Below are 27,374 nucleotides of genomic sequence, written 5' to 3' on the forward strand. Positions count from 1 at the left end.
TTCCTGCCCCCTGGATAACTCCCTATGCCCCCCATTAGCTCCTTGCAATTCAATCCTTCCCCTGACCTCCCAGCCCCTGCAGCTAGTCCTTAATCAGCTGTTCTTGTCTAAAAATACCTTCCCTACCCCAAGACAGCTGAAGGGGTGAGGCTATTTTCTGAGGGTAAGAATAGCTGGCACTTCAGAGATAATTTCAGTAAGAGGCCAACAGCCAATATAGGGATAATTGGCTCGGCCCCTCTACCTTCGGTTTTAGCTCTGAAAGTTTTAAGAGTCTAATTCATGAAAGGGCAATGATTAGGTATGCGCCTGTCTGGGGTGGTAAGCAACTTACCTTTTTTGGTATTGTTCTAGAGTAGATACTGGTTAAAATTACCCCAGGAAGCTTTGGCCTGGTTCCAGACACATGGAAAATAGACTTCATGTGCCAGCCCGAGCGGATGCCTTCCGCAGCCGTTCCTCCTCCCTGGGGCTGTTCATCTCTGAGGCCCTCGCAGCCTGCTCTCCCGGCCTTAGGACTTCAGCGGCACACGAGGGACCCTTGGCCTTCAAGCCTGGTTGTGGGGTGAGGGCGTGGGAAGAACGGAGGTGCAGGAGGGTTGCTCTAGTCCTGGGAGACCCTGGGTTCCCTGGGGTATGGGGACAGGGCAGGGAAACTCCTCATCCGGGTGGGGCAGGCTGTCCGATTCCTACCAGGCATCAGACACACGAGGTCCTCAATAAACACTGGTTAGTTTTATAAGGATGCTGCCTTTTCCTCTGTCTGGGCTTCGGTATTCTCGCCTGTGAAATGAGCAGATGGGATTTAGGATCTTTGGGGTCTTTTCCAGCGTTACCATTCTGCAGCTTAGGAACATGGCCTCGTGAGCCTGGGCTGGCAGCTGGTCCTTCCCGGTCCCCTGGTTCAAAGGCAGCAGCAAGGAGCTCAGGACCTTTGGAGGTCCAGGGAGAGTGCTGGGTCTACACCGTGCCCAGGAACCTCCTTTGGTTGAAGCCTACGTGTGTTTCATGTTTTGCGCTGTCTGGTGAGGAAGCCGCACTCCACAAGAATAGGAGCTCTATCTGCCCCCTCCAGCGCTGCGTCTCCAGCACCTAGCACGAGGTCCAGCGCTGAAGAGGGTGCAGGGCTTGGGGAATGAATGGGTGCGTGCACGTGTGCATGGAGGCCTCTAGGGGGAGTTCAAGATCTGCCCCAGCTCCTGCTGCTCCTTCAAGGTGGCTCAGGAGTGAGGCATTCCTCTCGCCCCTGCCATTCCTTAGTCATCCCCAGCTCTGCCCTCCACAACCTCCCCTCCCTCCAAGTGTTGAAGTGTCAGTTAGGTCACCTGCTCTGGGAGTGGAGTCCCTGCAAAGAGTTTTAAATGTCCACCACACTGCTCCAGGACTACTGCAGAGGAGTGTGGCCTCCGTCCTTCTTGGTTTGACAGCCCTATAATCATAGGGCTCTCTCTGTCCCTGCAAATGCCCTCTCTTCTCCCAGAGGGCTGTGGGCCCTTGGGGGCTCCTGTCCTGGTCTGAGAAGGCTAGGCTGGGTCCTGGGGCCAAGGCTTTCTGCTGGTCCCCATGCTCCCTCTTGCTATCTTCAGGAATCTCTGGATTTTCCTTGCAGGCAGAGAGGGGGTGAGATCCAGCTCTCAGGTCCGGGCTTGGGGAAGCAGGCCAGCAGGAAGTGTGGGCATTTTGGCCGGAGTTGGTTCTGAGCTGTTCAGGCCTGTCTACCCAGATAAAGGAAGTTCCTGAAGAACGAGCCAGCTCTGCTGCAGTCAGGCTGGGGCACAGAGCCAAAGCCCCAGCTGAGGGCTGGGGATCAGGTGTAACTATCCTGGTTTGCCTCTTCTGTGTGCACACTCTTAGGAATGCAAGGGAGGGATGGTTATCAGGGACAAGTTTGAAACTGGCCTTGGCCCTCTGGCCCAATACCGATGCTCATCAAAGACACCATGACAGCCCATGGCATCTTCATTTCCAACATAGACCATGAAAAGATGTCATTACAGATTGAGGCCACTGGCCTTGAGAAGAGGGGAGGGCACAGCCCCATCCCGCATGTGGTTGACATCGAGGGTCTCTCTAACACCCTTTCCACGTTTTCCAAATTTGTAGTTTGGATGAGACCCCCTCCGCTCCAGGGGAGGGACTTGACTGTTCTAAGCCTGTCAGCTTCGTTGCACCCCCTGTGTCCTGATGACTGGGCTAGGCAGCGGAGTCGTAAGCCAATCAGCACGCGCGGCATTTGCTTGGCCACAGCGAATTGGTTCAGCAGGGGCCCAACTGGCCCAGAGCCGGCTTTGGTTCACAGGCCCGAGAGACCTCTTGGCAGCCGTGCTTGACCTGAAGAGAAGAAATGGGTCTGGCACGGCACAGAGCTGATGCTTGCCCTGTGCCTGGACTCCCATAACCCGTAAGACCTTTTTATTGCTGGGGCCAGTTGAAGGTTGGTTTTCTACTGCTGTAGCCAAAAGCATTCTTACTGATGTGCCAGCTTCGCAGTTCCTGTAATAACCGACAAGTACGTGCTAGGTGCACTTCAAAGGCCCCACCTTCTTCACTGCCACCACTATCACCTCGGCACAGCAAAAACTACTCCGAGGCCAGTTTGGGCCTCCACCTACTTGCGGGGCATTTTGCCCCATGCTGAATTCAATTTTTTTTTTTAAGATTTTATTTATATATCTGAGAGAGAGGGGGCATGCGCCAGCAAGGGGAGGAGCAGAGGGAGGAGGAAAGAATCTCAGGCCGACTGCACTGAGCACAGAGCCCAAGGCAGGGCTCTGATCCCATGACCCTGAGATCATGACCTGAGCTGAAACCAAGTCAGATGCTTAATCGACCGAGCCACCCAGGAGCCCCTGAATTTAATTATTTTTAGGGAGAAGCTCCAGATTTAAGCCCTCTGAACTCACCAAGAGATCTTGGGTGAGTAATTTCCTCATGCTGGGCTGTTGTCACCATCTCTACAGAAAGAGGGAAGTTCGATGGATGACCCTGGGAGCCATTCCTGTTAGGAAAGCACAGTATCAGTTTGGCAGTGCTGTGTCCTCATCATTTCTGGGCCTCCCCCCAGAGCCAGATTTAATGGGTCTGGGTGGGAGCTGGGCATCGGCCTTTGTTTAACCTCGGAACTCCATCCCGACCTTTCATCCTTTCTTCTGCTGGGATGAACGTCTGCAGGTAAGGTAGGGCTGCCCTCCACCATCTGGGAACTTGTATTCTTGCAAGAAAGATCCACCGCGTTACTCTTCAACCCTTGCATAATGGGTAGAATGGTCAACTCTTCCAGGTGCCAAGGAAAAGCTTTCCTCTTTCTATAGCCTGGTGTATTTCCCTTTTTCCACTGGTGGCCAGGAAGCTCAGAGTTATACTAACGGCTTCACTAACCATCTCAGTAACCATCTTTTCCTTGGGTCCCACCACAGTCATCTCTCCCAATATGCAGTGTTGTTGAGAGGCTTGGGTGGTGTCTAGGTACCTAGTTAAAAACTAGGACATATCTAGCACATGCACAGGAAATAGGAGCTATTATCAAGTCTTATGTTTTCTGATCTTCCCTTCTACTTTATTTTTAGCCATCTGGTACATGTCTCTATTTTTATTAAAGATTTTATTTATTTGAAAGAGAGAGGGCAAGAAAGAGAGAGAACGAATAGGGGGAGTAGCAAAAGGAGAATCTTAAGCATACTCCCCACTGAATGCAGAGCCTAGAGCCCAACGCAGGGCTTGATCCTAGGACCCTGAATCATGACCTGAGCTGAAATCAAGAGCCGGCAGCTCAACCGACTGAGCCCCTGAGGCGCCCCGGTACATGTGTCTCATTGTAGGTGCTGCCTGGCCTACGTTTTGGGAGTAGACAATGAAAAGCAATAAAGAATGTGATTCAGCATTCTCTGCCCTGTATTTCCTCCCAGTTATCCCCGTCTTCGAGTTAGGAAACCAAGTCAGAAGCAGCTGGAGAGGATGGATTTTTATTTCTTCTTAAAAAAAATAAATAAAATGAATACAGAGGCTTGAATTTCCTTCCCTTCTCTTTTTCTCCCCTTAAAAAGAAGCAAACGCTGTGAAAGTCCATAAGATAGAGAGGCAGAGAGTGGGCCACCTGGACCCGCGCCAAGGAGCAGCAGCTGCACGCAGGAGGATTGGCGGCGGGCGCAGCCTGAACGGCCGTGGCCAGTGTGGGGGTGAGCCATCTTCAGCGGGGGGTGGACGTTCCCGGGCTCTCCCCGGAGCCCTCACAGCTCCGTCTTCACCTTGTGCATCAAATCCTTTTGGTCGATCTTGTCCAGGTCCTGGTACCAGCGGTTGTAAGCCAGCAGGGCCACGTTCTTGGCAGCCACAGCCATCACCTCCACGGAGCTGGCCGCCCACTCCAGGGCATTGAGGTGGAAGAGCTGGTCGTGGAGGGCGAAGCGCGGGAGGGTGGCGTGGGAGCCGTACAGGGGGTGCGCCTGCCACTCGGCTGTCTGCACCGAGTAATAGGAGCGGAAGAGGGTCTTCAGCTGGGACCGGAGCAGGGGCTTGGGGGACTGGACTCGCCAAACGGCGGCTTCCTGAGGCTGCTTCCGCCGGAAGTTGGCCGAGATGTTGACGGGACAGATGTTGTCCAGAGAGCAGAAGAAGTTGGGGAAATCTGTAGTGAGGATGCTGGCAAAGGGGAAAAGCTTGGGGTCGGGGAAACCGAAGTAGGAAGAGTTGAGGTAGCCATGGACCAAGGAGACCACGGTGGGCTGGAAAGAGCCCTGGGCGGCCTCGATGGGCGGGTCGAAGCCTTCAAAGGTGATGGAGCTGCTGTTGTCCAGGTGCAGGGGCGTGGCGATGACCACGATGTCATAGAAGTCGGAGCCGTTGCCCACCTCGTTCTCATACTCTACATAGTACAGGGGTTTCCCTTCTGGAAGGAGAGAATAGAGCACAAAAGTCCCTTTTTTTCTTGCCCACTACCCACTGATCTCCACCTGGGGTCCTGCGCTGAGGGTCCGAGGCTCTGGGGGCAGCAGGGCTGTCGGGACGGTGGGTCCCGGGCTTTTTGTGCTGGCCTGGGTGCAGAGGGAGCACTGGACTGGGAGTCAGGCGTCCCGAGCTTTTGCTCTAGCTCTGCGGCTGACTAGCTGGAGGGACTGAGGCAAGGCTGAGGCTCAAAGTCCTCCGTGGTCAATCGAAGGGGGCTGGCTGAATGCTGAACGCGAGTCTCAGCTTTCTGGCTCTGACATTTGAATCAGGACGACAGTGCCCTCTGGTGTCAATGGGCAGTGCTGGGGCTTCCCATTGGTTTTTTGGAACCATGTGGCAGCCTTTCACAGATCAGGGTTTAGGGAGACTGGTGTTCCTGGTCTAGGACGTGGAGTGGAGAGGTGCCCTGCTCTGCTCACTCACCTGTATTTTGCAGGGTCACGGAGGTCACTGTGGCATGGATCACATTGGCCTTGGTGAGCTTCAGCAGACCGGAACAAACCAGCTTGTTGCCTCCCTCCACAGACCACAGGCTGCCCTGGGCCCCGGCTAGCGACATGGCTCCTGGGCAAAGGGGGAGTGAGTTCTCGGAATCACTGGGCTGTGGGGCTGGAGAGTCTGGCACCATCCTACCTGCTGGGCCTCCCTCTCAGGCCAAGACTCCCCCAGCATGGGCATGGAGGGACACACATACACAAATACAACAGAATTCACAGGGCTATGACGCGAAAACATGCTCAGTGCAAGAACCACCGATTAAAGATCACAGATGATAAGATTCTGTTTCTACTGCCTGCCCAGAAGGGGCAAATCCCTAGAAACACAAAGTGGATTTATGGCTGCCCAGGGCTAGAAGGCGGGGGGTCGTCAGCGAGGCAATGGCTACAGGTATGGGGTATCCTGGAGGCAATGAGAATATTCTGCAATGGATTGTGATAATGGATGCATAACTCAAATCCACTTTAAATCAGTGAATTGGGGGCACCTGGCTGGCTCAGTCGGTGGAACGTGTGACTTTTGATCTCAGGGTTCTGAGTTCAAGCCCTACATTGGGTTGTTGGGTATAGCGATTACTTAAAAATAAAATCTTTAAAAAATAAATGGGTGAATTGTGTGGTATATGAATTGTATCTTGAAGGATACTCATAAGCTACTGGAAGAATGAGCAGGACAGCCTCACTGAGGGGATACTTGGCGGGACCACAAGGCTGGGAAGGAGCTAACCATGCCAGCAGCCAGAGGGGCCCCATCCTGGGCATGAGGGCGGTGCTTGTCAAATACAAACTTTTTCATTCATTTATTCAACAAAAATGGGCTGAGTGCCTCCACTGGTCCAGGCCCTGTTCTAAGGGTTTGGGATACATCAGTAAACAAAGGAGACAGAGATTCCTGCCCTTGGGAAGCCGACATTCTAGTGGGAAGAGATGGAGGCAGGGGGCAGGAGGAGGCATCCACGTGGTTGGGAACTGCGTGGTAGGGTAGCGTCAATGAAAACGAACATCTGAGCAAAGACAGAGGTTACCAGGGGAGCAAGAGTTTATCACGACTGTGTCTCAGGGAAGAATGTTCCAGGTGGAAAAAAAGCCCTAAGGCAAGAGTGCATCTGGAACGTTCCTGGGCTGGGATGAGTGAGCGGGGAGGTGATGGGGCCTGGACCATGGAGGACCTTGCAGGCCACTGGAAGGACTCTGGCTTTTACTTGAAGGGAAGTGGGAGCCCTTACAGAATGTAACACATAGGTCTGATCTGACGTGTGTTTTGTTTTAAAAGGATCATCCCCCTGATGTACTGAGAATAGCCTGCAAGGGGAAGGGGGGCAGTGGTGGGGGAGGGGGGCTTGGCAGGAGACTTGCAGTAATCCGGGTGAGGGATGCTGACAGCTCAGACCAGGGATGAAGCAGTGGTGGGAAGCAGTCGGATTCTGGATATATGTGGAAGGCAGAGCGGATGAGATTTCTTGACATATGTGATGGATATGAGATAAAGCACGAGTCCAGGTTTTGGCTGGAGCAACAGAAAGGGGCTATTACCAACCAGGCTGGGGACACTCTCGGAGAGGCAGGCTGGAGGGGAAAGGTCAGGAGCTCAGGTCTGGCCACCCTGAATGCCCACCGGGCGCACCAGTGGAGACATAAGGGTAGCACCTGACATGTGAGTCTACAGTCCTGCAGGGAGGTCTGGGCTGGGGGTCATGCTTGGGAGTCAGCAGGTGGAAGTGTGAGTAGCTGAGAGGTGGACCGAGGGCTGAGCCTGCACCTTCCATGTCAGAGGGCTAGAACAGAAGCACCCAGCCTGCGCTGGACTATGGCAGGCTGTGCATGTGCCCGCTTGCCCCAGTGGGGCAGGTCCTGAAACCAGCCCAACCAGGAGTGGTGGAAACACATTGGACCTAAGATCTGAGCTTCGCCTCCACCACCTGAGAAGTGGGGTGAACATTACCTCCTGCCAGCCTGGAGGACCAATGCCAGAATCCAATGGAGTTGAGGCAATAAGGTGCTTGGGCAACTGTATTGAGCCTGGTAAGTGTGAGGTGGTTGCGGGGAGCCCAGCCCACTCTGGGCACTGTGGGCCAGGGAAGGGCAGGAGGCAGGCCGAGGGCCAGAGGCTCACCGGCAAAGGCGGGCATCGCTGCAGACTGGCCATAGCTGGCCCGCAGGACGGCGGAGACGACGTCGTCGATAAAGCGCTGCGTGACGCCCACCTGGAGCAGGGACTCGGCCACGGAGCGCTGGGTCATGTTGACGAAGGCAGACTCCCCCAGCGAGTAGAGCAGATCCTCCACGCCCGAGAAGGCATAACCATGGGCCTGGTACTTATAGATCCTGGGAGACACGCAGAGTTGGAGCCCGTGTACGGAACGGCCTTTTGGCTGACCACCCACTCCCGGCTCACCGGACCTGGGAGGCCCAGCCGGGCCCCGCCCCTCCTCCCCATGTAGGGGGTGAGAGAGGAGGCTGGTCACTTGGCCTGTTTGCTAACTCTAGTGGGCCTTTCCCAACTATAGGGATAGCGCAGGAGGTAGGGCAAATACTCTGGGACCCCACCAGACTTGGCTTTGCATCATGGCTTTGCTAAAGGACAACTCTGGTACCTCTAAGAGCCACTCTCTGCCTGAGGACACAGTCCTCACCCAGAGGGGACTGCCAGGCAGTGGGCCACAGCCCACCCCCACTGACACATCCCTCCCTCCAGCAGTATGGGCTCCGCGCTGGCTTCTAGGGCCATGTTGGACCTGATGGCACCTGCCTCATGCCAATGTGGTCACACTCTGTGCCGGCCCAGCCTGGCCTCCCTTCAGGCTCAATCTGACAGGGCTCCCATGCACCCCGAGTTCCCGTCTCGTCCCTCCACAGCTCCCCCAGTCTCAGGGACTAGCAGGTGCGGGGCCTTGTTGGCTGATGGATTTCCAGAGGCACTGGTTTTTGAAATGCGGCCTCTGCTTGGGCTGCTCTGTCAACCTGTTGAGTCTGGTTATAACGGGACATCCAGACAGAGTTCCCCTCCCATGAAAGAAAAAAGTCAGTGTTGTCCATTTGGGTAAAATGGACAAGGGAGAAAGACATAAGAAAGAGGAGTAAGGACACTACGTTTGGGGGACATCTGGAAAGTAGAAGGTAGAGATGCCATGAAGAGCACAGGTGTGGAGGTGGAGAGAGTGGCGAAGCGCCAGGACCCAGCAAGGAGGCCAGGGGGCTATCCTGAATGTCTACGTCTGGGCCAGGAAGCAGGGAGGACCATCAGGAGAAAGCTGGAGTGCCAGTGGCGAGCGGGTGAACAGTGAGAAGTGGACAGAGTGACACTGGACATCTGAAGGAGTGGGGGAGGAGGCCAGGGCCCAAGGCGGCAGGAGGTGATGAACAAAGGAGTTTGTTCTAGATGGGAAAACTGGGGGACGGTAGGGCTTCTAAGTACACGGCCTGAGGCTGTAGGAGGCCTGTAGACGTGCTTCATTCGGCTTATTTCTAAGATTAACTGGTTGCGTGTACTGAAAAACCAGGAGATTTCACACATCATTCTGGATTTCCAGCTGCTTCTAAAAAACTGGGAGACGTAGCCACTGGAGTTGGGCGCTCCCACGTGGCCACAGCTGGCTCTAGCAGAGTGCTGGCCGCCGCCTGCAGATGGGGCCCTGCTCCTCGGAGCACCCCACTCCCCTCTCTCCTCTTCCACCAGCTGCCTCCCAGGTAGGCCCTGGCAGGTGGCTGCGTGGGCGAGCTCCGTTCCGAGCCCTCGGTTTCGCAGAGGGAAGGAACGCTAGCGCGACCACACCGGAGACCCATCCCCACACGACAGCGGCCCGGTCCTCGCGCTGGGGGCTCGCCCAGAGTCAGGACTGGAACGTGAGGGGCTCTCCCCCTTCTCCTGCTTGACGGTTTTCGGGCCAGCTGGTTCCTTCCCCGTCCGCCTTCCTCGCTCCCCCTGGCGCCCCCCCCGCCCCATGCGGCCGTACCTCATGAACTTCTCCATGACCTCCTCCACCCACATCTGCAGCCTCAGGAAGCTGATGCCGTAGTGCCACCAGAGACGGAAGAGGTTGAGCAGGTACCAGTCCGTCTCCTCCAGCACAAAGTGCTCCCCGCTGAAGACGGCGCTCCTGCCCACCACCTCTCGCCGGGGCCTCAGCCCTAGGGAGACAGCGCAGAGCCCCTCAGGTCCCTCTCGGAGGGCCCCCCAGGAGATCGAGCAGCGCCCGAGCGACACTGAGGGTCCTCCCGAAGGATGCAAGTGGACTGGCTCCTTTAAAGGGACTAGGAACACACAACGGTCTGTTGATGCTGCCGGTTTAACACGGCCCACGAACGCACTGGGCAGGCTCGTCGATAAAGACGTGGGAATGAAAATAATGTACCCATTTACAGTTGTTGTTTTTCCCAACAGGGATGCACTCCGCCAAGAGTGCGGGAAATTCAGATGTCATCCCGGAATGTCCAGGGACTGACTGCTTGCTCTCGGATGGCAGCCCTGGGCACCAAGACCACCTGGACAGAGTCCCAGCTCTTTGCCACCGTCCCCACGCGACGGCTTACGGAGCGCTGGGACTTTAGCATCTCGCTCCGGCCTCTCTCAGCCTGGGGAGAGGCAGAACGGGCGACAGCACCCCCAGGTGCAGATGCAGAAATCGAGGCTTAGGTTGTAGGACCTGCCCCAAGTCACAGGTGTTTGTTTCTTCCCCCCACCCCTTCCTGTTCCTGAGCCACTGAGTTCCCCATCGCGGAGGCCACATTCCCTCAGCAATCCTTCCAGAGATGTTTCCTGCCAGCACTCCTAAGAATGTATGCATGTATCTAGGAGTTACTCCTCCTCCGCCCCCACATACCATACGCGGCTCTGCACCTTACTGACATACTGTGTCTCCGAGAATGTTCTATACTTGGGCCTAAAGGACTTCCTCAATCTGGCGGAACAGTCTGCCACGTACTTAAATAGTATCTACTCTGAGATCCCGGTGGGCGGGCAGGTGGGTATTTTCAACCTTCTGCTACCTCAGACAACGCTGTGACGAATAACTTTGTTTGGATGCCACTTAGCACGTCTGCAAGTACACCTGCAGGGCCACTTCTGAGAAGTAGAGTTTGTGTGTCAAACGCTACACCTGTTTGTGGTTTTGCTAGATGCTGCTGGGGTTGAATCCAGCTCTTACTCATCACGGCGGGGCCACAGCAGAGGGGTAGACATCCCCTGAGCCTTCATTTCCTCAGATCTAACACCTGTCTTGCAGGAGGGCGGCTGGGTAGGGAGGACTGGGTGTGACGTAATGCACACATCCCACCTAGAATGATGCCAGGTACCTGGCAAGCCCACACCATGTGGAAGCCATTATGATTATGGCTATCGACAGGCAGCAAATTGAAAGGGAAAGAAACTGGCTGGGGAGTCAAACCTGGGTTCTAATCCCGGCTCTGCAACTAACTCACTGTGTAACCTCAGGCAAGTTCCTTCCCCTCTCTGGTCTCAGCTGCTCCATCTGTAAAACGAGGAGATTGGGCTACATGACCTTCTGGCCTTGACCTTCCGGGCCATGTGGGAGGAGCTCAATGGCTGCCGCCAGCCCTGGGTGCGACACATGGGGAGCCCGGGCACGGTGCACTCACCCAGCTGCTTGACGAAGTCCTGCATGTGCAGGCTCAGGGAGTGGAAGGAGGCGGCCCCGCTCTCATAGTGCTGCTTGTTGACGGAGATGGTGGCCAGGCGGCCGCCCACAGTCCCCTTCTCGAACACGTCGATCTGCACCCGGGGGCCGAAGTGTTGCTGGAGGAAATGGGCCACTGCAGAGCCCCCGATTCCGGCCCCAACCACGGCTGTCAGCAGGCCCGGGAGGCAAAGGAGGGGAGAGAGATAGCACAGGCAGGCGTGAGGCCGGGCCCGCAGGTCCCACCCTCACCGCCCCCTGGGTTCCCTTGCATTTCACAGTTTTATCACCTTTCAGAAAGGAAATTTGCAAGCTAGTTTTTAAGTAAAGCTATTTACAAAGAGCAAAGGACAATCTGAAAATTGTCACCTACCCTAACACTCATTTTATAATGAAAAAGACACATTAGCCAGAAAGAATCTCAACATTCTGGATGATCATTTAAAGAGAATACATTTAGTTTTACACACACTCATTACCTTGTCCCTATTTTTATTTCACTCTGAATTGGTGAAAACCCGGTCACTGCAGGTACTGTTAGGTGAGATCAGCGTTTGGAAACCACTCCTTCATCCGGGGGTTAGCAAACTACAGCCCGTGGGCCAGTTCTAGACGGGCGACTGTTTTTGCAAACAGAACTCTCCTGGAACACATCCGCCCTCTTTCTGGGGCTTGTTTATGGCTGCTTTCACGCTAGGGCGGAAGAGATGAGTAGTTGCCACAGAGACTATATGGCCTGCAAAGCCTAAGGTATTTACTCTCTGGTCCTTCACTGACGAAGTCAGCCAACCCTTGCTCTAGGGCAACCTACCCCCTGACACTTTAATCACTTCTGCATTGGTGTTTGCCAAGACTAGAACGCACCCTGGGAAGGGCTGCTCACTACCGTGCAGGGCGCTCTATGCCGGTTTGGACTCTTGTTCCAAAGTTTCAGCTTTGATGTCTCTGGGGGATCTTATCTACTGTCTTTACTATGCCTCCTGCTTTCCTGCTATTTGCAAACTTGGCTCATAAGTCATGAGTGTTCTCATCCAAGTTGTGATAAGATGTTCCGTTGGCGATGTGCGCTCTGAGGGGTACTAGGCACAACTGTCGGACAGATCCTGATCTAGGCTCATACTCAACAGCACGGTGCAAAGATAGCAAGGCAGACATGAAGCAACTGAACTGGACAGCCACACCGCCTGCAATTAGAGACACAGCTTTCCTCTCATCTGGCAGTCTGTCCAAACAGAAAAGGAGAAAAATCTGGTGTTGGTTTGTCCTTACTAGACCCCTGCTGGAGCCATGACAGACCCCTAGCTCCTGTAAGGAGGCAAAAAATACACGGTTCTTATGATGGGCCTCCATTTACTTATGCACTCCCTGCCCCAACTCCAACACTCCACCTTCTTGTCTGCCTCGACTTCTTTGGCTGTGGAACTCATGACTTTGCTCTCTCATACTCGTGCCTTGGCCTACGTTGCTCCCTTTGTCGGGAAGGCTGCTGCCTTTCGCCTCGCTGCTTCTATGGCCCCCCGTGTGCAATTATAGCTTGGCTTGCCTCGCTCACAGAAGACAAGTCAGGCGTCACTCCCACATATTGCTACAGCATGCACTCCTTCCCAGGGGCCTCGTGCTTGCACACTGTGCTCCACTGGTCTGTTTAAGGACTGAGAGCAGCTCACTAGGCCCCCAGATCCCAGCAGGCAGTAAAGCTAAGTATTTGCTGCATCTTGAAAAAACAAACCACTTCCTCCTTTTCGGTGTTTACAAAGCCATTTCCAAGAGTGCCCGTAACCTTTTTCAACCAGCGCGCTCCCCTCCCCTCCATTTGCGACAGAGCCCCAAATTACCCATTTTTCAGAGGAACTAATATCACGAGGCCTGGAAGCTGCCCCTAGGGCTAGAGGGAAGCAGGAGAGCTCACCTCATTGAGAAGCAGCTCATTCAATGCCCACAAACTGACACCCACCCCCTGGTCCACGGTAAGATGTGCTAGGGCACCAGGGAATCAAGCAGGGCTTTTGTCCTCCCGAGCGCATGCAGGGAGCGGGCAGACAGACTCATGCACAGTGAGCTCTGACGATGTGTGACCAAGTATGACAAAGGGTTCTAGGGACTCCTGAAGAGGAAGCAACGAATTCTGCCAGAGCATGTGAAGACACAGGCTTCACAGGGAAAGTAACATCTAGACCAGGACCCCGGAGGACGATCGGCTTTGCCGGGCAGTGGAAACACATTCTCCCTGGCGAGAACAGCGCGAGCACGGGGGCGTGTGGAACTGTGGGGATGGGGGCTAAAGGGTCCCATGTCACACCGAGGTATTCGGATTGGACCCTGCAGCAGTCTGGGGGTGAAGCCATCGTCACAAGAAGCTCCCCATTGCCGTGCAGAGTCCAAACCACCACGGGTGAACGGACGCTTCTCTCAGACAGCTGAGGACAATCAAAAAAGCTACCGAGCATCTCGGCATTGCCAAGTGTCCTGCCCTGGGTAACCCCTGGGGTGAGGGAGGCAGGGACGAGGCAGGCAACCAGCTCTGCACTGCTGGAAACAGGAGTGCTGGGAGGAGGCCCTGCCCCTTCTCCAGGGGCCGGTGTTAAGTGTCTTGCTCTGTTGCCCCTTTTTGAGAGTTGAAGGGAGTGCTCTGCACCTCCAGACACAGCCTAACTTCCCCATCCTTCAGAGACTGGCTCAACATCCACCTTCTCTCAGGATTTTCTCTCACCTGAAAACCCTAAACTCTCAGGATTTTCTCTCACCTGAAAACCCTAAACTCTTAGTCCCGAACTGATTTCTCGCGGGCTCGCCTGTCTTAACCCTTTATGGCCTCAGCTGCGGTTTTATAATCCAAAGAAGCCTTAGCACTGTAGTAGCCGGGTAAGTCTGTGGTGCTCCCACGGGACACGCCTCCCTGCCAACAAGGGTGCAGAGAGGGCAGCTTGTGGAGTGGGGACTCTGTCCCCCCCACACCAGAAGCCTAGCATCTCTGCCTGTGGGAATTTTATATGTGAGGGACTGGAAAATCTTGAGGAGTCCTGTCGAGTTAAAATGACGATTGTTAAGAGAAATAAACTGCAAACAGATATGGAAATCTAGTCATTGAGATGCATGAGGAAGTATTTAGCAAAGTGTCCTAATGTCTGCAATTTATTTTGAAATGCATTAAGATGTAAGATGAATTGATGGGGGGGGTGATAGTTATGTAATAATGCAAGTATAGGAGCAGTTTGCTAAGGGCACAATCTAGGTGGTGAGTACACAGTAGATCAGTGTATATCCAGTTCTTTCAACTCTGCTGTACATGTGAAAATCCTCAAAATAAAATATTGTAATAAAAACCAAGATGACTGCTGTTAAAAGTTCTCCACTGTCATTCAGCAAACTGATCTCCAGCAGACCTACCATGGGTTCTGTCTCCTATTCTCCTGAGGTTTTGGTTTAGATGTTCCTTCTAGGAAGCCCTCCCTGAGCCTGGTAGATGGACAAACCGCTCTTCCTTTCAGGGTACCTTCTCAGCCTTACCACTGACTTCCCTGTATTGTGCAGTCTTGTCTCCAGACAGCAACTACGGAGCTCTGTGCCTGCTACACAGACGGCCCTCAATAAACCTTTATGAATGACATCACCCAGACCCGGTCCTCTCTGTCATCCATCGGGGCACCTGGCGAAGAGCCAGGTCTACCGCGGATGCTCAATGCCCCTGGACCTTCTGGTGAGATCAGTGGCCAGTCCGGTCCCAAGCTTGCTCTTTTCCGCCCCAGGGAGCCGTCGCCACATGCCCATGCCACCCGGGATCAGCACCTTGCCTACCGCCGGTCCCCTTCCTCGCCCAGTCTCAGTCCCTCGCCCCTTCTCCAGCCAGTTCCTCTGCCGAGGACCTTCCCTCGCCCAGCTTTCTTCCCCTTCCCCCACCCGGTTGCTCCCAGCTACGATCCTTTTTCCCTCGCAGCCCTCCCCTGCGCAGCCCCGCACCCCGTCCTTCCCGCACCGATTTTGCTGGGCCGGGCGTCTCCGCCTGTGGCGGCGGCGGCCAGGAACGCGGCCAGCGCGGCGAGGAGCCGGGCAGCGCGGACCATGGCGGGCGGCGATCCGGACAGCACGCTTGGGCTCTGCGCTCGCGGGTTGGCGCTGGGCTAGTCGCCCCGCCCCGGCGCCCCACTGGCTGTTCCTCCTTCAGCCCGGCGGGCCCCTGCCTCTCATTGGTCGAGCAGCCGTCTTTCTCCAGCGCGAGGCGCTCATTAGCTGCATCCCTCTCGGGCAGGCTCGCTCGGTAGCCGCTTCCCCGTCCCGCCTCCTGGATGCGGCTTCCCCATTGGCTGGCTCGTCCAGCCCACGCGCAGGTGTGCGCGCTCCGGATGCTCAGCATCAGGACCAGGGCCCGGCTGCTGGAGATCCATGCCAGAGGCGGCCGACCTCGGGTCCAGTCCAACCCCTGCGGGTTCCTAGCTCTCTAACGGCCATCTCTGTGTCTCCTTCGGTTTCCCTGCTCCCCCGTTCTAGGTGGTTGTGACAATCACGTGACATCAGGGACGTGATACCGCTTGGCAGTATCTGCCACTGCAGCAAATTGCTGACCAAGCGTGTGCGGCCATGGTGGTTAGGCGCTCCCCTCCGCGTGTGTGGAAGCAAGGGTGGGTGCTTTCGAGACTGCTGTCACTGGCGTGTATTTGCAGGTTTTACATGCAGTTTGTGTCTCTGCCTTCTGCTTAACAAAAAGGGAAGGGTTTCATCCAGTCTCCTCTCAGAGGGAGGAAAGGTAGCAAAGGAGGGAGAAGCTCCCTTTTTCAGCCTCTCAGAAAACAAGAGCAGCTCAGTGTGGTTAGTTCATAACACGGTGAAGGACAGAATACTCTAGCCGAAAATAAAGTTGGGGATGAGTTTCAGGATAAATAAGGAAAACCCTTATTTATTTATTTATAAAGATTTTATTTATTTGACAGAGAGACAGCCAGCGAGAGAGGGAACACAAGCAGGGGGAGTGGGAGAGGAAGAAGCAGGCTCCTAGAACGCCGGGATCACGCCCTGAGCGGAAGGCAGATGCTTAATGACTGAGACACCCATACGCCCTGGAAAACCCATATTTAATTCAGTCAGATTATGGCTAAGAGAAGAAACTGAAAGGCTTCAGAGGATAGTAAAAGAGCATACAGCTGGGATTCTAAGTCAGCTCTCTGAGTCATAAAAGGGCCAAACTGGTTACTAGTGAAGTGGTAGATGAACAAACATGCGTTTCTTATCATCTTAAAATCTTTTTGGCAATGTTTATGTCAGAATGTGAAACGTTCATTCCCAATGACTCAGGATATTCCCTTAAATTTTTTGTTAAATAAGCATTCATCAGTTACTTTGTGCCAAGTGCTCTTACGCGCTGACTTAATCTGATTCTTGTAGCTTTTTGGTAGGGTAAATTTTATTAACTCTAAAATTCCACTTTTTTGTCCCCACGCAAAAGGCCTCACATATTGATTACTGGACCAACCTACTTGTGCAGAAGCACAGGAACAGAGAGAAATCATTTTCCCAATAAAACATGTCTATTGTTCAGGTGGTAGTGATGTTTACATCAGACCAGGAGTGAAGTTGGGTGACTATCAATTACCTATTGCTGCATAACAAACCGCCCTAAAACTTAGTGGCTGCAAGTAACAGTCATTTACTTTGCCCATAAATCTGTGCTTTGGGCAGGGCTCGGTGAGGTCAGCTCATCCCTGTTCCATCGTGTCAGATGCGGCTGTTCCGCTAGGGGCTGGTGGACCCCCTTTCAAAAGGACTCGAGATGGCTGGCCAGATGGTGTTGGCTATCAGTTGAAATCTCAGCGAGGGCCCAGTTCCACTCCACGAGCTGTTTCAGTTTGCTTTTAACTTGAAGGCTGAGTTCTAAGGGTGAGCATCCAGAGATAGGATGGTTTGGGTCCAGAAACCAGCGGTCACTTCTGCTACATTCTATTGGTCAACCACAAAGTCCAGATTCAAGATTTAGCACCATGCTTTAAAACCTCCACAGCGAACTTGACCATGTCCAGTCTGAGCAGATAGTAGTAAGAGTATACTTACTAGTACTGGGAACATGGGAAGCAATGGATCAGGGAGCCAGGGTGTACAGACAAGATTGGAAGAGTAATGAAATCCAAGGCCAAATTGCTGGAAAGGCTGGCTCCAAAGAGGGCCATTCAGCCAGGAGGCTAAGTATGTAGAAGCGAGCTGAGAAGCAGATGTATAGCCAAAGCCAGGCAGAGCTTGGTAAGGACTCGTGGAAGCTAAAGATCTGAGTAAGGCCACATGTCAGTAACCTGGCTGAGAGGATCAGAAGTCCAGCAGTTCAAGTGAAGTGGTTGAAGCGGATACAATTAGAACCAAGAAGCAAGTGTAAGAAAAAGGCGATGCCAGAGAGGAGGGCAGAAACAGGAGTCCAGATCTAAGAAACACATAAGAATCAGAATGAAGCAAGGCCAAGGAGGTAGGAAAACAGACAAGACTTCAACACCAAAGCAGGATGTACAGTGAAAGTCTACACTGCATCCATTTGGCTGGGCTGCTGTGGGATCTCAAGGTACCTCTGCTGAGTGTCGACAAGTTGGGCCAGCAGTCAATGAAGTGACCATAAAGTCAGTATATAGGCAGACAGAGACACTAGACACATTTACTGCAGTTATGTCAATTCAGGTTTTATTGAAGTTGCTTCTGAATATTCTATTTCATCCTTAGTTTTTCCTATTTGACCTGCTTTAATGTACAAGAATGTTTCTTCACTTATCAGATCCTTTGCCATGAAAGAGCACCAATTAACTTATCAGTATCAAACAGATTCCCTTATGACAGTGAAGAAAATCTGTAAAAGGTTTGTAGAATCCATGTACTAAAACACCAGGATCCCCTCTTCAAGTGAGCCAAAGCTTCCTTACATATCTGCAAGCCTACGTCTTTTCACTTTACCGTCAAGATGGAAGTAATGAAGAGCACAGACACTATCTTCTTGCTCCTCCAGTCTGAAAGTGTGGATTTCTTATATTACAGGTAAAAATTTTAACACAGAAAAAAACAGAAGCTTAGAAGGAAAATAAGTCACTGTGATTAATTAAATTACACTTTTTTTTTCCAAAGAGAAGCAGCACTTAACCAGTTTTCCCCTTTCCCTAGATTTTAGGCAGCTATAAAAACATAGGCAAAATAACATGTATAATAAAAAGTAATAAAAATAAATATTTGAGGGCCTACTGTAGTAGACAATTTACACATTTCACTTAATCCTCACAATACTGTGAGGGAATTATAATCATTGTACAACAAGGAAGCAGGCTCAGAAGGGTGAAATGACTGGGGCCCAAGATCACACAGGCGACTGGGCTGGGATTTATGTTCAAGTCTATGCCTCCAGAGCCTGTGCTCCGTTATGCTGCTCTGGCTCCCAAAAGCCCAACTTTTTGAGATTCTTACCATTATAGCTCCATCTTCTAAATTTACACTTTTAAGTCTGCATAACTACTGAATAATAAAAGAACCTAAAATTATTCTCAATCTACTTGCTAAAACAGGAGGTTGCAAGGAATATTAGAAAACTCTTCAAGTACTTGGAACATTCCATACCTAAAATTATGGTTGTTCTCTCACTGACAATGACAGCTAGTAATTCAAGAACACATAGGTAATTGTAATTGGCTCCTTTTCTTGTTGTCACCATCTGTCAATCTCAAAGGAATGAAGGCAAAAAGAAAGACAAATTCCTATTGTGAAATCCGNAACTCACTGACAATGACAGCTAGTAATTCAAGAACACATAGGTAATTGTAATTGGCTCCTTTCCTTGTTGTCACCATCTGTCAATCTCAAAGGAATGAAGGCAAAAAGAAAGACAAATTCCTATTGTGAAATCCGACTGCTCATTAAATTTACAGCATGCACTTAGTGGAAAGCCGAAAGAGGTTCTGGTTTTAAAATCTTACCACCAGTCCTTTGTTTGCTTCTTAAAAGCACACATTTGTCTTTTTTAAGTATCTAATTCTGGTGGAGGTGGCAGGCCCCACTGGGGGATGGCTTTATTGATACATGTGTGGAGNCTTTGTTTGCTTCTTAAAAGCACACATTTGTCTTTTTAAGTATCTAATTCTGGTGGAGGTGGCAGGCCCCACTGGGGGATGGCTTTATTGATACATGTGTGGAGTGTGCTAGAACTATCTATGATGTCTTCAGAGGGTAACTTTTAACACTCCACAGAATGGGGTTATAAAGTTCCAGTAGAAATGGATTTACTTTATGGACAACTAACTTAAAAAACCTGAACCTATGCGATCTGGACATCTAACAATCTTTGTCCGCTGGGGACATATTTGCATGTTCTTTATAGAACTGTTGGATCTTAAATGAGTAAAGTTAATATCCAGTTACTCCTTATTCAAGTTCTCACTGAAATTTAGTTTACTAGTTTTAGACATTTTTTGAGTCCAGTCCTAAAGATGTTTTCATGCATAAGAAGCTGAAAGGGTGAGATGAAATCATCATTAAGGCCTCTTCTAACATTAAGATCTCCATAATTGACCTCCTTTCTAAAGTCTGATTGATAGGTCATTCACTTGCTCATTTATTGAACAAATCTTTTACAGAACACCAGCCATAAGCAAGACTAAAAAAAATAAAAAATAAACACATAGGCTCATTAATTCTAGGAGGTCAATACATAAAGGACAGCTAGATGTTAATATACCTAACACAAGACAGATACAAAAACTAGAAAATAAANCTTATCAGTGTGAGACAGGTAGTGATTTGTGAGTACCAAATAAAAAAAATTCAGCATAACTAAATGAAATGAGAAATCACAAAAACCTAACATTTTTGTCTTGACCACCTCCCTGCATAATCTAACAAAGGATGATGAGGCAAATCCGACAAAGTGGAAGATTTAAGGGCTAGTGGAAAGAAAAGCTATAGGTAAATTACTTACGTAGGCTGATTTGGGTCATTACCTACTGGTGCTGCCTTCCTTGGTTTCCCTGAAATGATTATATACCCAGGGAGGCTGAAAATAATTGGAAGGTAACTCAGCAAAGAAAGCACAAGGTGTCTTGGTCATACTTGCTCGAAAGGAACCTGGTATCTTGAATTTCTTGATACTCCCTGCCTTCCAAGTCTTGCCTGGGCCTTAATTAGCCCTTGTAAATGGGAATTGGAAAAGGACAATGAGTGTGAATATGGTCTACCTGGCGGGGACTACAAGGACAAAAGATGGCTAAAAGGAAAACAAAATAAAAAAAGGGGACGTCCTAAAAATCTATGTGTATAAAAACCAACCCAAATGATCTAAATTCATATAACTCTAAAGCTTTATCATCTAAGTACCCAGATGTTGAACCAATCCCTACCATCTACTTTTCCCATGAAATACAAGATCCTATATAATTCCTGTTTTAGGGACCATCAGAAACATTTAGTTGAAAACACATAAACATATCCTCATTTCCACCTTTTAAAAAGATTTTCAATTGACAGTCATCAGAGTACCAATTTTAAAATAATTTTCTTAAACATATTTGGACAAAGGCCATAGGATCACTTGTCACATTGTTCAAATGCCCAACGGCAAGACTTCTGATGAGACCAAATTGGTCACATTAAATCAGTAGAGTATCTTAGAAATAAAGCCAATATGACTAAATCCAAAACAGATCACATGAAGTACCTCATGTACAATACAAACCTAGTTTAATAAATAAAGGAAACACAGGCGACTGTACTCTGGGAGAACATTCAGTTCCTCATGGCCCATTCATAGTCTTCTCTGAGACTCCACTGCCACTTCCACCCGGGCAAGTCTAATGGTGCGGCCATGAAGCTTGTAGCCATCTTGCCTTACTAATGCCACGGTGCCAGGCTGTACCCCAACAGCAGCTGGCACATGACAGATGAGTTCATGCTCGTGAGGGTCATATTTGTCACCGATGGGTGTCATCTTCTCCAGGCCATGTTTGGCAAACACACTTTTCAGCTTTGCTTCTAAAAGTGATAACCCTCGGAAGATCTTCTCCAGAGTGAGCTTCTGGTCTCCAGGCTCTGTCTCCTCAGAAATGTACTCTGTAGTCTTCTCCAAAATGTCTGCCACTTCTACCAAGTCCTTACAGAAACTCTGAATTCCTAGAGAAACCAGACACTTTTATTGTCTGTGAGGAAATAACTTTGTTCCTGGGGGTGGAGTATGGGGAACGCCCAGATGAGTGGCTGGTATACTTGCTATCCCAGGAAGTGGGAAGATTGCCACACAGGACTCAGGGATCGTCATCAACGATTACTACCTTAACCCAACTGACAAACCAGTGTTTCGCTTGGAAGGCCTAAAACTGGGAAGCCTACTACGAAAAGGGAAAAGATGATTAGAACCTAAGAACTAGGTAAGACTGCATGCAGGAGGCTCAGAAACCCGTCCTGTAAAAACTGATCACTGTTTCTTGTGTTTTTATTGCTATTCACCTTTACTACTACCTTTACTACTATGCACATTTTGAAAATTCTCATACGTCTTAATTTTGCTAAGACATGCATTCTAGGTAGGGGCAAGATACTAGCATTTCACGGGGCAGGGGGCATTAATACGAAAAGTTAGTCGATAAGACCGTGCTAAGGGAGATTCAAGAATGGTTTATTCTCGAGGAACAGGGACAGGAAAGTAAAATACTCCATAGACGAGATGAGTCTCCAACTGCCTGCTTGAAGTTACATGTACTTACTGGAGACAAGTCACAAAACTTTCAAATCTTTTTAGTCACATGAACTGTTCTAAAAGTAAACTCAGTTGTTGAGAAACCCCATTACTCCCAATGTAGCATCTTGATTTTCCTTACAGAAATGTTAAGGAATGTCATCATTACAGATATCCTATGATAACAGCAAAGCCCTGGTGAGAACTAGTGAAGGGTGAAGGACTTTGTTCATCTGCTTTTAATCCAGGGACAGTTATGTTTTCTGTTTTTTTTAAGATTTTATTTATTCATTTGGGGTAGGGGGAGAGTGCATGCACAAGTGGGATGAGGGGCAGAGGAAGAAGCAGACTCCCCGCTGAGGAGGGAGCCCGACTTGGGGCTTGATCCCAGGACCCCGGGATCATGACCTGAGCCGAAGTCAGTCGCTTAACTGACTGAGCCACCCAGGCACCCCAATCCAGGGGTGCCATGTGTCAAAACAGGCAGCCAACTTAACTGTATTCAGAGGTAAAAAGGAAGATCACCCACAGGGAAGCGAAGAAGAGATGACAGAGAAGAAATTTCCTAGGACTTGCTCGCCTAGGTTCTGGAAGGAACAACTGACAGAGGTAGGAATTCTATCTTTAACTTCTGGGTGACAGAGATCCATTATGGCATCTTGAGCAAAACAAGTGTAATAGGATTCAAATTAGTCTAATAATAATGTGCATAAAGGATTTGGGGTACTGGGGCATGAAGGAATGCTGATGTGACCTGGTCTGGGGTAGGAGAGGAGGCGAAGGAAAGGAAAGAGTAAAACCAGCAGACATTTCCAGGGAACCATACTTGGCGTGATCAAAGTTCCACAAGATACCTCCCCCACCTCCATTGGCGATGGCAGCCATAAATATTAATGGCTATTAATGAAATCAGCTGAAAAGGTAGAAGAGATTTGCCGAACGCTTGAGAAGTATGCTGATTATATCAAAACTTCACCCAAGAGAAAAGAATGTCTCATAAAGATCAATCAGGGGGTACTAAACGTATCTCCTGGCTATTAAAAAAAGACATATACTCTAATAGGAATTTTGAGAGCGGTAAGCTTCTGGGCAGACTTGTACATTGTCACGGTACAAAGAACCCTGGCTTCTGTTCAGTCAAAGTGGTATGCATTTGGGTAAACAGAAGCCCAGGTTCTCTTGTCTGTATAGTGAGGGGTTCAGTCTCTGATTCTATTCTAATTACTGTTACTTCAATAGGAAGTTGGTGTCTGCACCATTTCTTGGGAGTGGGGGGTGGGGGAGAATCTTTATTACTGGCCACTAGAAGGAAATGGCCCAAGCAAATGACTTAAGTGGCATACTGCTAGACACATTTTGCTCTCTAAATAAATTAGATTATCAGATTATTTTGCGCTTAGCTAATATTTGTTTGTTCCCGGGAACCTTATCAATTCTTGAGGAAACTGATATAACTGATACAACCCATCAAAGCTTAACTTCTGGTAAGCCAATTTACCTGCTCCCTTCAAGCAGGAAAGAAGTCTTCCCCAGGTACCAGTTGGTTTATTTGCTACAGAAATTCCTTGTAGCTCAAAGATCAGTGAACTTTTCCTATCAAGGGCCATAAAGTAAATATTTTAGGTTTTGTGGGACAAGAAGGAAAAATCAAGGATCTTATGTAGGTGATTATTTAATAAATGAGAAAATTTGTTTCTACAAATTTTTAATGAAGAAATTCAGAACTGTATTTATGGACTAACACACAGGCTGCAGTTTGCTAAGCCCTGTCCTGATGGTTGGAAATAAGACACGAAAACTGGGATGAAACATCAGTAATACAATTTGGGGGTCAGTATTTAGCTGATACTCATACATAGCCTTGAAACGTGATGCCTCTAGCACTGAATGAAAAGCAGAAGACTATGCCAAAGCACTGGGGCTGGACAGGATGAGATAGGAATGAAGTGAACCCTATGCACAAATAGCAGATAAAATCCAGGGAACAGGAACCAGTGTGACGTAGGGGAAAGAGACTGGGGGTCAGGAGACAATGGACTCATGTCTCATCTGTCACCAATTAACTTTTTTCAGCTCACTTGTAAAAGGAGATTGGACTACATAGAATCCAAGGGCTCCTCAAGCACCTTCAATCTATGTGCAGTGAAAGTATAACGCTCTGTATGAAATTGTGAGCAAGGTGAGGAATCGGGAGATTTGCCCTCTACCCTTCAATCCCTATTGTTAACTTTCATGAACACATTTGGGACAACATGTTGTGTTCAGCGAAAAATTTCTGAAAGACTTTATTTTTTTATTATTTTTAACATGCAGCCTTCAAATGTATATATGCATTTATAATTTTATTTTTAAGTAATCTCTACACCCAACGTGGGGCTAAAACGCCTAACCCAGAGATCGCGAGATCGCATGCTCCACTGACTAAGTCAGCCAGGTACCCCTGAAAGACTTCAAATTGACCAAAAAGATTACTTGGTCATCAGTGAAAAAACAGATGCGATCTAGTACAACTTCCAGAGTTATCTGCTTCCAGATGGTCCAAGCCTTTGTCTTTGAGTTATTTTATAACTTAGTAAGTTGTAAATACTGATCGTAATGCAAATGATTTTTGTCCATAGTAGTGAAAGTTGTTGATTACTGCACTATGGATATAGACTAGTTCTGCCTCTATGAAGCAAATTTTAGCATTCCTGATTGTCCATGTGTCTTGTTCTTTGGATTCTCCTCTGAACATCTTAATGATTCACTTGTTTATTAATGAGTTCAACGGAATTGATTGTATAAGCACTAGAAGAATGTTAAGTGTACATGCTTGAAAAATAAAGTAACAAGGGTTTTGGTCAAAACAAAGGTAAGCATTATTTTAGTGAATGGTCCACCTGGCAACATTCCCAATAAAGATCTCAGAAAACATAAGGCAAGAGTGAAAGGGCAGGGTAGGATTGGTTTATGACCTAGATGTGTTTTTTACTATATTCAGTTTGGAAAACTGCTAGTAAGTGTCCTTAAACTAAAAGGTTTTTTGTTGTTGTTGTTTTTGAGAGAGAGAGAGAGTGTATGCCTGCATGCAGGGTGGGGAGGGGAGGGAGAGAATCCCAAGCAGGCTCCATGCCCAGTGCAGAGGCCAACTTGGGGCTCAACCTCCCGACCAAGATCATGACCCGAGCAGAAACCAAGAGTCCGACGCTTAACTGACTGAGCCACCCAGGTGCCCCAAACTAAAAGGTATTTTCATTTTTATCACAAATAAATCTCTCACCAAATATCTTGGCGTCTTCTACACATCTCTGGGTTCGCCGCCGTATGTTTTCACCATCGGCTACAGCTCTCTGGTATCTCATCTGACACCAAAAGCAAAGTCAAAATGATCAGAAAATACATGCTTGCTGATGGAAAAGAATGTTTCTGTTCACTTTACAAACTTCATCCTTGTGATAGGTTTTTATGAAGAAACAAAACAAAACAGGAGCTGTAGGCATCTTCGATCAGCTACTACAAATCCCGAGTCAAAGCAGCAACCTACTCTTTACAGCAGTCCTGACAGGCTGTCATTTAGCCTCCTACTCTGAACACTTAACAACAGTTTTCAAGCTCATTATCTTGAGAGAAAGCTTCCTTTTTCACACACAGCCAATACTGCCACTCTCTTTCTTTCACTGAACTGAACTCCAGGACAACAAACAGTAAATTTTAAAAATGTGTCATCTATTTGAAGGCAGTTAGTTTAGCTCCTTTAATCTTCTCTTTCATTCTTATAATCCTTGATTCCTTTAATTGCTCTCACGAGACATGCTTTCCTACCTCCTTACCATTCTGGGTGGTCTTGCTTTGGAACTACTCTAATTACTGCCCTCAAAGCGTGTTTGTCACCCGGGTATGGGAGAGTATGCCAGATATAGTCTGACTGGCAGAGTACAATGACAAACAACACACTTATACAAAAAATATCTCCCGAGTTTCTACTACATGCCAGGCACTGGGCCTCCTCTGAAGGTACCACAACATTAGCTATTTGTAAGTACTGTGACATCACATGTTTTTAACTACAACAGACTACTTTGTCTAATATACCTAGCAAGAGGGTGGAGATGGGGGAGAGGTAAAGAGCCAATGAGAGGAAATTTAATATAAAAAACTGACACAAAAACTATACGTGGATATTTAAACCAGAGAAGGGATGTGATGTGAAGAACAGACAAAATCTACTCACTGTTAGGTCCTGGACTTCCTTCTCCAGTTTCACAGCTTTAAGCTTTAAGGCTCGTTCTGCAAGAGAGGGCCCAAGCTCATCGGGAGGGTCCTCAGAACTGCAGTCCTCACCAGCAGTTCTCTGGGTGGCAGTACTGAAAGGATGTGGCCATCCCCTAAAGTGGGAGGGAGGGGGCATATGAAGAAATGCCATCACACACGGCCAAACTGCTTGTGGTCACAGTAACAACACCAAGACTTATAAAGGGCTTACTAGTTGCCAGACACCATTGTCAGGTTTTATGTAAATCATCTTTGCATCTCACAGTGTGTGAGAGAAATCATATTATCATCTCAATTTGTTTTTTAAAGATTTTATTTTTTTGAGACAGAGAAAGCATGAGTGGTAGGAAGGGGCAGGGGGAGAGGGAGAAGCACACTCCCAACTGAGCAAGGAGCCTGATGCGAGGATCCTGAGATCATGACCTGAGCCAAAGGCAGACACTTAACCGAGTGAGCCACCCAGGTGCCCCTATCATCTCAATTTCATAAATGAGAAAACTTAGGCTCAGAGAGGCTTATGACTTGCATAAGATCCACACAGCTAGTATTCTGTTGAATCAGGATACTGAACACAAGGCAGCAGAAAGAGCCAGAAGTGGGGACACAAAAGTCAGCAAAAGAAAACCAAGTTCTAATGCCCAGAACCAGCAGGGTAATATCAGAAGCGGGAATTCAAAACACAAAGCCATACATTTCTGCTTCAATCCTTCATTTTACACATGGGAAAATTAAGCCCAGTAAAGGGTCTGTGTCAAACTGGAGTTAGGTCTAGAATTCTAAAGTTTTCTTGACCACAAGCTCCTAAGTAAGGCTCTTATGAAAAAGAACCTGTGTTAAGAGAAATTCTGAGTTGGGAACTCACTTCTGTGTAAAATCAAGTCAATTAAATACTTATAAAACACTATACGTTCCAGACTGTGAACTATAAACAGGTGAATAAAATGGATCTTTGTATTCAATCATGTTTGTAATCTAGAATTTCAGACAGCTCAAATGTCTGAAATATAGTTATTTACAAAGGAAAAAATTTAGAGCAGGGACTACTTTACAAATCTTGGATTGTAGGAGTTCTGACTCCTTCTTCAAGGAAGTTTCCATAACACTTCCTGGATTCCCATAATTTGAAGTAAAATCAACAAAATCACTGTGTGAGTACAAAAGGTCTTTAAAACCTTCTGTACCTTTAAAACCTTTTAAAATAATTCACTCATATAAACTGGCATATGTCGAAGAGCAGTCATTGAGGTGACATCCGTGCAAAGATTTAAAGCGGGTAAAATGAGTTTGCTTCAAGAACGGGGTGGGGACAGTCAGTAGAAAGCTATAGGCAAGATGGCTTTTATGTCCCAGACTTTCCAGGCTAGGCCTCAACTCAAT

The 27,374-nt window shown here is 49.0% G+C and overlaps 2 protein-coding genes across 2 annotated transcripts; both read right to left on the bottom strand.

The window, feature by feature from the left end:
* Window positions 1-3,946: 3,946 nt before the first annotated feature.
* On the bottom strand, window positions 3,947-15,181 carry PCYOX1L (prenylcysteine oxidase 1 like). Its single transcript, XM_002918155.4, has 6 exons — window positions 15,048-15,181; window positions 11,037-11,243; window positions 9,395-9,569; window positions 7,555-7,766; window positions 5,368-5,508; window positions 3,947-4,885 (listed from the first exon to the last, which is right to left on the bottom strand). Exons 1-6 carry the CDS (start codon window positions 15,133-15,135, stop codon window positions 4,227-4,229), a joined length of 1,482 nt encoding a protein of 493 aa, XP_002918201.2. The 5' UTR covers window positions 15,136-15,181; the 3' UTR covers window positions 3,947-4,226.
* Window positions 15,182-19,145: 3,964 nt separating this feature from the next.
* Window positions 19,146-26,341, bottom strand: GRPEL2 (GrpE like 2, mitochondrial). The gene is made up of 3 exons (XM_034656903.1): window positions 25,957-26,341; window positions 25,006-25,087; window positions 19,146-21,184 (listed from the first exon to the last, which is right to left on the bottom strand). Exons 1-3 carry the CDS (start codon window positions 26,146-26,148, stop codon window positions 20,820-20,822), a joined length of 639 nt encoding a protein of 212 aa, XP_034512794.1. The 5' UTR covers window positions 26,149-26,341; the 3' UTR covers window positions 19,146-20,819.
* Between the last annotated feature and the right edge of the window lie 1,033 nt (window positions 26,342-27,374).

The sequence above is a fragment of the Ailuropoda melanoleuca genome, chromosome 3 (assembly GCF_002007445.2).
Source record: "Ailuropoda melanoleuca isolate Jingjing chromosome 3, ASM200744v2, whole genome shotgun sequence".
Classification (NCBI taxonomy): domain Eukaryota; kingdom Metazoa; phylum Chordata; class Mammalia; order Carnivora; family Ursidae; genus Ailuropoda; species Ailuropoda melanoleuca.